The 13853-nt window shown below is 38.1% G+C and overlaps 1 protein-coding gene across 3 annotated transcripts in view; it reads left to right on the forward strand.

The window, feature by feature from the left end:
- The first annotated feature begins 2125 nt into the window (after positions 1-2125).
- LOC119788825 (neprilysin-like) overlaps positions 2126-13853 on the forward strand; it is a 60562-nt gene continuing 48834 nt past the window's right edge. Inside the window, exon 1 of one of the 3 annotated variants that reach the window (XM_038293477.1) lies at positions 2126-2471. In XM_038293477.1, coding sequence (XP_038149405.1) covers positions 2429-2471 — 43 coding nt within the window. In that variant the 5' untranslated portion in view covers positions 2126-2428. Of the gene's footprint in view, positions 2472-2736; positions 2921-8274; positions 8487-13853 lie in introns of those variants that run through there. The other 2 variants (XM_038293479.1, XM_038293478.1) reach the window with 2 other exon arrangements.

A 13853-nucleotide genomic window follows, 5' to 3' on the forward strand; every position in this document is an offset into this window, starting at 1 on the left:
CACCTACCTTGACTAACTGTTGTACTTTTAAATGTACAATGAAGACAACATAAAATACTAATAACCAAATACAAAATAATTAACTACGATGAAGAGAACTTAATTAACAAACCTGTACTCATATATCCACTTTTAGATATAAACAAAAAAATACTGAAAAAACATATAGAAAAAAGAAAACCAAACATCTAGAGAATGTGACATACCCATCTGTCCATCCATCCTTCCATCCTCCATCCAGTTTGTTGAGATGGGATTACACTTTTGAGGGAAACCTAAAACTTACTCAATCCAACATCCTTTGAGCATCCATGGATTCCCAGACCTGAAGTGACTTAGTGGTCAATTATTTTTCTGCCCAAGTATCTCCAGCCAATGGGATTTATCTAGGAAATACCTAAAAGGAACTGCAGAAGAGGCCTAAGTTTATTGTGACTGAGCAGGCCCTCGTACTTCAATTGTTCCCCAACATTGTCTGCTGTATACCATTTATGCTGCTGGACATGCCCTCAGTGAAACAAAACAGCTTGGCTAATGAACTGAATATTATCATAGACTCTACTCTTTATGTCTACTGTTTCTTTTATGTATTCTGTGTTTATATGATGTGTTTATTCCAGTAGCTTGCAGTGTTTGCATAGTTTATTAAACACAATAATATGTGATATGGATTATTATGTTTAATAGTAGGTAACATTATTTCAAGTGTGTTTTGCTGAGATTATGAGTCCTTCAATATCTTGATAAGACAGGGACAAAGATTTTTTTCTTGTGGTTTATGACTATTAACTCTGCTTTATAAACATGTATAAAGTAAAGAATGTTATTGACCTTTACTGATGGTGGAAACAACTTAGATATTAACAGTGGTCCAAAACGTCCAGTTATTAAGGTAAGTTATTAATAATACCTGGTAATTGAGCAGATTTTCAGTTATAACAATGATTCCTTGGTTTTACCATTGATTTGAACGGCATATTAATCAACTATAACATCCAGTTCTGTAATTTATAGTACTAATAGTACTGTACTTAGCAAAATATTTTTTTTGTTTACACTTCTGTATACAAAATGACTAATAAAATCTGTCTAAGTCTAATAGATTTATAATCTTATGGTAAAATAGCACAAAAACCTTTATTTATAGCATAAAGCGGAGGTCTTCAACAGTGGGTTTTTCTATGCTAAAATGAGATTATCTTAAAATCCGTTTGAAATTTATGAAGGGAAATATGATAATGAGCATTTTTGTCACTGGCATCCAGAACAACTTAAATTGACTCAGACATGAAAAATTATGCCAAGATACCGCAAAATATTCTGCACTCTTCTGTTCATCTCTTTAAAATTAGAATTATTGGCTTTAGTAGACTCTTGAAAGAACAAGAGAACTAAAATCAATATGATGAGAGTGAAATATTTATTCTACTCATTCCTGTTTTCATACGCAATAACAATAACTCTATTTGCAGTCCCTTGAATATGTTATTTTGCTTTGTTTTACAAAGAAAAAGATAAAAAAAATAAGAGTGGGTTTTACCTCTGCATATTGAAAACACCCGGATAAATACATATACAACAGAGATATTTAGATTGGTTAAAAAGGCAAGTTCAAATGTAACCTTTTTAAAGTGTAAGTTTGTCCCTATTTTACATTACTCCAAGCCACTGATGCTTCAAACATTGATAAACAGCATCTTTTGTGTGCAGTCCTTATAAAATTTGAATAAATGTAGAAACAAATGATGTTTTCTCTTTCAACTAAATGAAATGCCATGATGCTCGTGTCAAGCATAACAAATAATGGAGCATGCATAACGCATAGGACCAAAGACATCAGACCAATTCAACTTAAGACCAATAGTGTCCCTACCAAAGTTGAGATCAAACCTACGCCCTTGAGGACAGAGCCTCAAGGCTGTGTCCCACTGCTGAGCCTGAAAAATCATCTTGGTGCAGTTTATCTCCAACAGACGGTAACTCTACAAAACACCTTTTGTTGCAGTAGGTAATGATCTAGAAGAAAGGGAACTTTAGGGTTGCATAGCTCGCTGTATAAAACTGTCTGTCACAGGCTTCATAAATATGGGACCCCCTTCCTCTCCACCCGTGTGTGGATCTCTCACTTGAGCGGTTGCGCTGCGCACGCCCCTGATGGATCATTCTAATTCAGCGATCCTCTCTGGGTAGATGTGGAACAGTGCGGGTGATAGTTTCAGGGAGAGAATCCGTGCGCGAGAGCGTGCTCGGTCCTATCTGAATATGTATTACTAAAACAGAGAGGCAGAGGAAGGAGGAGAAGATAGAGGCGGGAAAGGTTCGTGTCTGGCTGGCATCAAGGGTTGAAGCAGAGAGATCATCAGTGGCGGACAGATCAGCATTTTGCGCTCCCTTTGTGGATTTGATGGATATCTGATCAGCGGATGTGATGCCCATATATATCATCGACCGAAAATTTCCTGATATTTCTGGTAAGTCACCGCAGGAAAACAGAGAGGGACTTGTAACGCGGTTTCATCTGCGTTAGTGTTTATGTTTTTGTGTTGGGGGGCGCGCGCGTCTGCGCTCATTATGTTATTATTATTATTTTGCGCGCGTGCTTTTGCCGGTTGGGTGATACGGGTCATCGTGCACTAGTTGATCATGACACCCCCCTTGGAGTTCCCAACGTGCAACAGGAGACGAGAGGCTGGCACGCATTTAGTGTGTGCTGCAGCTGGATATTTTTATCACTGGAGTTTAACACTTTGATGAATTGAGTGGAGCTGCGAAACGGTGGTCATGCTGTGTATCTTCTATTACTTTATCAGCTGCATTAAGTGCTGTATTCCTTTGAAAGTTATTTTGACTTGCATTCATGAGAGGAAATTAGGACGTTTCTAGATCTCATCACCTCTGGGCATCATATCTTCTCGCAGAGGTAATTTGGAGCGCAATGCCCTGAGCAGAGAACTCCTTTTTTATGTATTACCTTCATCCAAAGTAGGCCACATTTGACCTAAAACTAATTTAGGTACACATGCATATTAAAAAAAAAGTGACTTTTCTATGATGATGTACAGTTACATGGGCATTTTATGTTGTATTGTTAAATAATAGGTTTCATGTGAAGTCTATGGCCAATGTCTCAGATTTATCATGTTAGATAAAACATGGAAGATAAGGAGAAAATTAGGTTTAACTTTTTTTTCTCCCCCATTTTTAAACCATTATCCTACGAATGCAAATGTTTTTCAGACTTCTCAGAACTACAGTAAAAAAAACACAGACTTTTACTAGACCTAACAATTTCTGAGTAAGATCTATAGATTTAAGCTTAAAATCAGCCAGTACTCCTTTTGAGCATATTCAAGAGAATACATCCTAAACACATTATTATTATGCTCTAATATGATGCTGAGAAATCCCACACAAAAGCAGAGTTTCTGATCGCTTAAAGGACACACAAATGTATTCATCACATATTATCAACACAGTTGGTAATAATTAATTAACATTTTACATTACCTGTAATTTTTGGGGCTTTTAAAACAAAGAAACTTATTTTTTTTATTACGTCTTAAATCAAATGAATGCATAGAATTTAGTTTTTTTAAACAACTTTGAAATAAAAATTAAACTGATATAAATACAGTGTTTAAAAGCATACCCATCACCTGATTCAGTTCAGCTTATGTATATGAAACCGATTCATCAAAAATATCATGACCACTTTACAAAGACATTTCAATAAAATCATATAGAGTTTCAACACTGGTTAAAACAATTCAGTTTCCATCCTAGCGATTAAACAATTAAGTTCAGATTAAATTTGGAATCTAAATATTATAGTTAACATTTGAATCAATAAAGCCATTCTCATGGTAAGTAATTGGGTTTGTTGAACCTAATGCTGGGTGTGAGGCTTTCCACAGAATTCAGCAAGAGATTCTTGAGTGTCTTGTCTGATGGACATTTCCCCAGAAAAATACAGCTTTGATGGATAGATAGATCATTCCAGCTTCATGGTGTCTATCTAATAATTCAGAATCAGAGTCAGTATGACTCTTAGGAGGGTGCTAGTCATTATGCCATTTTGTAGTTTTGGTCTGTTCTTTATATAAATAGAAAAAAAAGGCTTTCTTAAGTCATTACATTCTGATAATGCAGTTCAGACCTTTCAGGGGGATGTTTTGCACTGGCTTTGATGATAAATGATTTGAATTTAGTCATCTGACTTCAGTAGAATTAATCTTCCAGCAAAAAGTCACTGGGAGTTACTTTGATTTCATCAGAGGATCATAATCTGTCATGTAAAAGTCGAATGGCTCAAACATTGTTTATCAATCAATTTCATAATGCCATACTTAGACCATATTGGATCAGTTGCTCTTTTATCACAGTTAATCAGTTTGGATTATAAACAGGTACAACATTAATTAATTATGCAACAGGATAATAAGCTGAAGATCAACAGCAAGTCCGCCTTTGTACTAAGGGCTGGGTGGTATGGTTTAAAAATCTAATCTCTGAATTTTTTCTAACCAAATCCAAATAGTTTTTTTTTTTTCTCTCGCTTAAGTTTCAGAAAAAAAAATGACAAATGACATGCTTTGCTTTCAAACACTAGCTTTTATTTTAATCATCCAATTTTGGAGATTGCTTTGATTAAAAGGGCAACAAAATTAAACTGTGAAAATGCTGGTTAAGCAATGTCTTACAACAAATAATGAAAGTATAAAGAACATTTGCAGCAAATGGTGCTGCACAGTCAGGTAGTTTATCATTTATAGGTACACATCTAGAAAGAAATAGTGATTAAACTGATATCACACAGGGCTAAGGCTAAACTGAAAAAAAATAATTCAACCATTTTTGGCATCTACTTAATCATATTTAGTTACTTTGACACTTTATTTTATGTTATTTTAGCAGGCTAGGACATAAAACAATTGTGATAAAGTAACAATTGTTTTGTGTCCTACATACATATATCATACTATCATATGTAGTATGATATATGTATGATTATACTACATATGATAAATAGATGCTAAAAAATTGCATCGATAATTGCATTAAAAGTTGCATTAATTTCTTCAGTAAATGCATTGGTAGAAAACATATTCAAGGTTTTCCTACAATGAAATCTTTATAAACAGAAAAGTAATCAATTTTATTGATTAATTGCCCAGTTTTACTCTTGCTTTGTACTGGCCTAGTCAATGGTTATACATAAATTGATTTAAATTCTGTAACATAATGATGTTTGTTTTATGGCAATTGTTTTATTTATACACTATATTGCCAAAAGTATTTGCTCACCCATCCAAATTATTGGAATCAGGTGTTCCAATCACTTCCATGGCCACAGGTGTATAAATTCAAGCACCTAGGCATGCAGACTGTTTTTACAAACATTTGTGAAAGAATGGGTCGCTCTCAGGAGCTCAGTGAATTCCAGCGTGGAACTGTGATAGGATGCCACCTGTGCAACAAATCCAGTCGTGAAATTTCCTCGCTCCTAAATATTCCACAGTCAACTGTCAGCTGTATTATAAGAAAATGGAAGTGTTTGGGAACGACAGCAACTCAGCCACGAAGAGGTAGGCCACGTAAACTGACGGAGCGGGGTCAGCGGATGCTGACGCGCATAGTGCGAAGAGGTCGCCAACTTTCTGCAGAGTCGATCACTACAGACCTCCAAACTTCATGTGGCCTTCAGATTAGCTCAAGAACAGTGCGCAGAGAGCTTCATGGAATGGGTTTCCATGGTCGAGCAGCTGCATCCAAGCCATACATCACCAAGTGCAATGCAAAGCGTCGGATGCGGTGGTGTAAAGCACGCCGCCACTGGACTCTAGAGCAGTGGAGACGCGTTCTCTGGAGTGACGAATCGCGCTTCTCCATCTGGCAATCTGATGGACGGGTCTGGGTTTGGCGGTTGCCAGGAGAACGGTACTTGTCTGACTGCATTGTGCCAAGTGTAAAGTTTGGTGGAGGGGGGATTATGGTGTGAGGTTGTTTTTCAGGAGCTGGGCTTGGCCCCTTAGTTCCAGTGAAAGGAACTCTGAATGCTTCAGCATACCAAGACATTTTGGACAATTCCATGCTCCCAACTTTGTGGGAACAGTTTGGAGCTGGCCCCTTCCTCTTCCAACATGACTGTGCACCAGTGCACAAAGCAAGGTCCATAAAGACATGGATGACAGAGTCTGGTGTGGATGAACTTGACTGGCCTGCACAGAGTACTGACCTCAACCCGATAGAACACCTTTGGGATGAATTAGAGCGGAGACTGAGAGCCAGGCCTTCTCGTCCAACATCAGTGTGCGACCTCACAAATGCGCTTCTGGAAGAATGGTCAAAAATTCCCATAAACACACTCCTAAACCTTGTGGACAGCCTTCCCAGAAGAGTTGAAGCTGTTCTAGCTGCAAAGGGTGGACCGACGTCATATTGAACCCTATGGATTAGGAACGGGATGTCACTTAAGCTCATATGTGAGTCAAGGCAGGTGAGCAAATACTTTTGGCAATATAGTGTATCTGTCTATCTATATATAGATATATATATATCTATATCTATCTATCTATCTATATATATATATATATATATATATATATATATATATATATAGATATATCTATCTATATATATATATATATATATATATATAGATATATAGATATATATCTATATATGTATATCTATATATATATATCTATATATATATATATAGATATATATATATTAGGGAATGTTGGCCTATCGGTTAGAGCAGTGCTCTTATGCTCTGGGATGGTTAAAGGTACCTGATTTGATCGCCAGAGCCTCCACTCCTGGTTCCTGAACAAAACTCTTAACCCCTCCCATACTGCTCCCCGGGCTCCGCACAATGGCATCCCAATGCAGATAGTGAATTTCCCCATTGTGGGATAATAATTTACATTTATATATCAAATGGTACAGTGCTTATTACGAAAGATGCCAGAATTAGCCACGGTGGCCAGTTTCATTTGTATTCTCTCAGGCTACCATAAAATATACAAAAGATGTGAACAATACAGATCAGCCAGTTACCTCCATTAAAAAAAATAGCAGAATTCTAAAATCAGAATGCTTCACATGATGCAGGCCGTTTATGTTCAGAAACTATTCAGTTGGCCTAAGTTAGAAACAATTCTGCAATTAAGAGTTGGTTTAAAATCATCCACAGAAATGTAAATCCTATCTCACAAAGTCATGATGGTGGCCAATGTTGCCAAGTATTGCACAGCAGTTATTCTCTTTACAAGGAATTTGGTTCCTTTATAGGGCAGGTTTCTCAGCCTTCCCCCCTTAATATATATAATCATTAATTTAAAAATGCAGTTTGTGTCTACCAAGGTTATCTTTGAAAAGCAACAACAGAAAATATAGTTCAGGCAAAAAATACTTTTATGTACAGAGAGTGAAGAAGTTGTCAAGTATATATAATATCCAATAACCATTTGCAATGAAACAAACTAGAACAAAATAAAATGTCTCTGGCATAGTCTTGTAATGTGTAACCTGAAATTCTCTTAGTTTAAAGTTAACTCTGCCCAGTTGACTTGGCATAGTCATAGTCACATTCTTTTTTCCAATAAACAACATTCAAATGCTCTACATGCATCGTGTCTCGACAAAAGTGAATGAAGATTATGCATAGTCTCTAGTGCTGACATGTACACATGGTTTTATTAGAGCTGTTTTTTTTCTTTTTTGATGTCGATGGAGTTTCTGTCCTATCCTGCAGACACAGAGGAACTAAAAGGAAGTTTTGATTAACACATCAGCTTGTTTTCTGCAACTGTCATTTTTATGACTCCAATATCTCTGTTTTTACTTCCCCATCTTTTGATAGTAAACTTGCCTTCAATCTTCACATTTCTGTAGTAAATCTTATGACCTGTGCTGATGTCATGACTTCTTTCAGAGCTGAGAAAATAGCCTGGAGGGAGCCGAAGTGACTGTGTACAATAATGTGGTTAGATAATGACCATAATCAGGAAAGTTTACTTTACGTTGGTCTATTGTTTTGTCATGCAGAGGAATGATAGGCAATTCGACACTCAGCAAGAACATATTTTCCAGCGATAAATGTATGTGTGTGTCATAAATGATAGGCCTGTTTCTTTAGAAGGAGAAAAGAGACTTTGGTCATGCGATGTTCTCATCTTGGGCTCCTGGCACTGAGACCCACCCATCTGCGCACACACCTCATGGCACAGGGTTGTAAAGTTATGCTGTGTGCATGGCCATGTATGAGTGTTTGTGTGCATGAATCCATGTGGTGCTGTTAAAGGATTAGGGATTAATTGGCTCCAGACCTTCACAGGTAGAATTGAGTGCTTGTTATATGCACTTTGTAAAATTCACTCCTGGCTCAAAGAGGGAAACAACTCTTACCTATAAAGAGCAGAGGAAAAGTCTGTTTTTTTTTTTCTGGGTTGTTTCTTGATCTGAAGTGCACAGCCGTAAAGGTAAGAACATAAGTTGTTCTCATCTTATGCTTGACAGTTTTACCCTCTTCTGTCTTTTTATTGTATATGTATTTCTTCTGTTATCTCTAATTTCCCCTTCTCGTAGAAGAGAGGCAAACTTGCTGCTTCTTTGTGTCGAATCATAAGATGGTCAAATGCATTCTTTCATTAAAGGTGCATAGTCAAATTATATACCTATTAAAAAGCCAGAAAACCATTTGATAATGATGAAATAAGATTTTATACACTAAGTGTCCATCCTTATAGTGTTTTGATGGTCCTTTGCTCTGCTTGGATAGAATTCCAAAATCAAGTAACTACATATTAGAAAGCTAGATAGTTACAATTAAGGCAGTTAAGTAATAGAGGGTGTCTGAAATTTACTTCCGAAGTTTACTTCGGTCATTCTCACCCTAAACCAACTAATAATTATTAGAGCCTGACTGATATGGGATATCCATTATATCGGTTAATATCTGAAATTTTTCAATGTACAGTATATCGGCCAGAATATTAAAAGAAAACGAACATGGACATACACAAGTTAAGCAGTGTTCAACAGGAGTCCATCTCAAATTCTAATCATAACCCAAATATGATTAAATAGAAACAAAACACTTATAGAATTGAACTAAAATTTGTTGCATGTCCAGTGTCAATATAAGACTATAAAATACAATAAAGTTTTATGGTTCTGTTTTTGATGTTTTCACAAATTTGTGATGTTTATCACCTTACTGGTGCTGGACCTGTAACTAACTTTAACATCACAGATATGGAACCTCTTCCTGCATGAATTGGTTCCACATCTGACTTTTCCCCTTTGCCTGGGAAATAAATATTTATTTGTTTGGTGTGTTTTGCTTATAAGATTTCACTTTTTTGTGTTTGGAGTGTGCATCATACATGTATTTGCAGCTCATTTTGCTGTTAGCCTTATATTTACATCTGCTCGCAGCTTGTTTCTCTTTTGTTTTGTTTGCAGTGCTTTTCTGTTGCATTTGTCTTTTGCGCTTGAGTGTTTGCTTGCATAGTCTGTCTGTCCGTAATATCATTTGTACTTGACTGCAGAGACTAAGAATACCAGTAAAAATAAGATTAACTATAATTTACAGTAAGGTATAAAACATTTGAATAACTACTGGGGAAGTAATCAGGAACTAATGGGTAGTTGGTACTAGTACTAGTATTTTCTGTGCTTGAACACCTAGCCCAGCCTTATTATCGGACTACTGCTAAGTTATTTGGAAAACACAGAGTAACTAATCAGAAACTAATAGAAGTTATACAGAAAGAGATGAGAAATTCTCCATGTTGGATCTGAATAAACTTCACCTGTCACTGCTTACAAAAAAAGAATCCTGTCAGCACCTTGTTTCATCTGTTCTTGTTACAAATTCTTGCCTAGCTATTTTTTATGGACTTTGTGTGGTCAAGCGTCATATTAAGCAGTTAATAAGGAACTGATTATTACCTAATTCGTACCTGACTAATAACTAAAGTTGTGTGTACCGTTGAGTTGTTCTGAATGAAGCCAATATTTTCATAGCAAAAAACAAAAATAAAAAAAAATTAAAGGACATTCTACAAGAAAAAATAAGTTATAAGGGTGGACTGAAAAGCATAATTTTTTACATATCTTGTGAGATGCAAGGCATCAAACAATATAAGATATTGATAGTATACCAATGAGTACAATACAACAATTTTGCATTATTTCACAGTGTTTGCATGAAACAGTCCAAAGGTATTATATGATCTAAGTGCTTGTATTTGTCCTCATTGTTTTCTGTTTATTTTGGATTTGACTGCAGAGGCAGCAGTCTTAGCAGAGACCTCCAGACTTCCCTCTCCTCAAAGAACTCCTCTAGCTTCTCCCATAGAAGCCTTAGGCAATATGGAGCTAGCTGAGAGACATAGTACCTGCAACATGTTATGGGCCCTCTCTTGGGCCTCCTCCCGGTGGGGAGAGCCTTGAACACTTCCTAAGAAAGCATCCAGGGGCCATGCAAAACAGCTGTCTGAATCACCTCCGCTGACTTCTTTTAATTTGGCGGAGCTCTACTATGGTCAAGCTCCTGTTCATATCTCTAAGCTTGGTCACATTTCAAAGCAAGCTAATTTCAGCCATTTGTAATAAAATCTTTATACTTTTGGTCATAATCCAGATTTCATGACCATAGGCCAGGGTAAAACTGCAGACCAAACTATAAATCCAGAAATGTACCTTGTACCTGAAACATGTAATTACTCACTAGGGCCTGCCAAGTTTGTTCATCTTTCTTCTTGGTTGACTTCTCTGCCCCTCTCTTATCTAAAATGTCCAAGCTGAAGAGCATATGACTACAAAGTCAATCCTTGATTCTAGGGTGCTCTGATGCCAAGTGCACAGATGGACACTCTTATGCTCTGACATGGTATTTAGTATGGACAATCTAAGACTTGCACAGAGGTCCAATAGCAAAACATCTCTCGTGTTCAGAGTTGGAGGTCTGTTCCTTCCAATGAAGCCCTTTGGGACTGCTATAAAGCACCAGGGAGGTGCTTTTTAGCACAGAGTCCTCCACCCTTTTTAAAGATACACACTCTATACAACACTCTCATTCACCTGGATGAACCGTTAAACTCAAGGGAGCCATGCAGACTCACCTTAGCCAATGTCCAGAGGACTTAATGACTTTAGATCCGTCGCCATGACCTCTGTGGTTATGGAGTCCTTTTAGCGCCTTGTGATTTCACAACTCAAATAGATCACTGACCCCCTCCTGGACAGTTTCCCAACAGAGCCAACAGGCCTGCAGACAATGCTGTCAACTTGGCCTTTCACTACATCTTCCAGCACCTGGATTCCGCAGGTACCCATGCCAGGACCCTGATTGTGGATTTCAGCTCTACCTTTAATACAATCATCCCAGCTCTAATTCAGGAGAAGCGCTTCCAGCTGAGTGTGCCTGAGTCCACCTGCAGGTTGATTACAGACTTCCTGGCTGACAGGAAACAGCACGTGAAGCTGGGATAACATGTCTCCTATTCACTGCTCATCAACCCTGCTTCCTCCCAGGGCTGTGTTCTTTTGCCTCTGCTCTTCTCCCTGTACACCAACTGCTGCACCTCCAGTCATCAGTCTATGAAGTTTCTGAAGTTTACAGACAATATCAATCTCATCTGACTTATCTCTGATGGTGACGAGTTTGCTTACTCGTGGGAGGTTGACCATCTGGCCACCTGGTGCAAGGAGAACAACCCGGAGCTCAACCTGCTAAAAACAGTGGAGATTGTTGTGGACTTCAGGAAGAACTCAGCCCCAGCCATCACCATCAACCTCTGTGACTCCACATTTGACACTGTGGAGTCTTTAGCTTCCTGGGAACTATCATCTCACAGGACCTAAAGTAGGAGCTGAACATCAACTCCCTCACCAAGAAGCTCAGCAGAGGATGTACTTCAGCTACAGCTGCAGCTTAAAGAAAAATCAACTTGCCAAGGACAATAATGGTGCACTTTTACTCCTCCATCATTGAGTCCATCCTCACCTCCTCCATCACCATCTGGTACGCTGGTGCCAACGCCAAGGACAAGGGCAGACTGCAGCGTGTCATCCAGTCTGCAGAGAAGGTGATTGGCTGCGATCTTCCATCCCTCGACGATCTCTACGCCTCCAGGACTCCTAGGCGTGCAGGGAAGATTGTGGCTAATATCTCGCACCCAGCGACAAACTATTTCGGACACCCCCTTCAGCAGGAGGCTGCGGTCCATGAGGACCAAAACCTCATGGCAAAAGAACAGTTTCTTCACATCCGCTACCAGCCTTATCAACAAGGCCTAGAGACCCCCGTGACGCTGACACTGCCTCTCTCCCTCCCAATTCAGGACCTAGAACGTAGCATCTCCAGACCTTCTGCGTTACATTAACTCACAGTCTACTGTGGATATAGTATATGGCTATATACTATATATTGTACATAGTATATATTGTATATATATTGCATATTGTATACTATATATATAGTGTAGTATAGTATATTGATTCTGAATTCTGTATATATAACCTAATTTGTCTGCAACATCAACACCAAGTCAAATGCCTTGTAAGTGCAAACCTACTTGGCAATAAATCAGATTCTGAGTCTTAGCCCTCCAAGGGCCACTCCAGAGTAGAGGAGAGTCCAGTTTCCTGTAAGGAGCTGGGTTCTGGAGCCCGGGCTGTGCATAGAAAAGAGATGATTGCAAGAATATTTCTAGCCGGTTGTGACTTCCAGGTGCTCACTAATGAACTCCAACCCCAGATCTAGCTCCAGGGTAAGGGCCGTAGTGGGTGCGGTCACTTGCTTTGTTGATGTGGACTTCAAAAGGTTCTTTTTCTGGTCATCATCCAGAGCTTGTTTGCCCTGGGATACCCTAACAGGCACCATAAATTTCTGCTGGAGTCATCCAAGCACTGAAAGCCTTAAACCACGTTAGGGTAGTGGTTCATGAAGGAGATGATCTAAATGACTTTATTTAAAACACAACAAGGAACAATTATTTCTAATTAAATGAATATTATATGATAATAATTACAATTAAAATAGATTTATTCACAGTTATGCATACAATTTTAATAGTTCTATAGCCCAAATGTATACCCCTGGCAGATTAGCGTTTTAACTTGATCTTTCAATTTTACCTATATGTCACTACTGATTGCAAGCCATATCAATGCTTGGGATGGCCCAGTCTCTGGAATTGATCTGATAGAGAATCTTAAAATTTATTTATAGAAAGGTAGCCTCTTGCGCTTAAGGACTTGAAGCTAACCACCTACACTAACATCAGACTTAAAGTGAATACTTGCAAAAAAGTAAGCATCTATAGGAAATATTAATGTCAATACACGTTTTCTCAATGAGTGTTTTCAATTGTTTAAAAGATAGATGGAAAGCTTAGATAGTGAAAAAAACATTTATCTTGTACTGAATGTAGCTGCATCACCTTTAGAGAACAGCCTTTTATCTTATTAGAAAAAAGTTTCTTGATTAAATGATGATTTAACATCCAAATCTGTAGAGCAGTGGTTCCCAAAGATTCTCTTCTGGGCCCCCCTTTGGATTACAATAAATCCAAAGGCCCCCCCCCCCCCCCCCCCCCCCCCCCCCCCCCACAACCCCCCCCCCCCCAAAAAAAAAAAAAAGAATAAACTGGGCACACACATCGTTCAACCAGATATAGTAAATCTATACACATATTTTGTTTTCAAACTCCACTGAAGTTTATTTCACACAGGTTGCAACAAAACAAACTACACCATCTTTACAGTGGAACACTTTTGTGTAACTGTATTTTTTTCATAGTTCTATAATGTAGATTAGAAGAGGATTCTTTGTTGTC

Source organism: Cyprinodon tularosa, unplaced genomic scaffold (genome assembly GCF_016077235.1).
Source record: "Cyprinodon tularosa strain WSP-4 unplaced genomic scaffold, ASM1607723v1 ctg327, whole genome shotgun sequence".
NCBI classification, from domain to species: domain Eukaryota; kingdom Metazoa; phylum Chordata; class Actinopteri; order Cyprinodontiformes; family Cyprinodontidae; genus Cyprinodon; species Cyprinodon tularosa.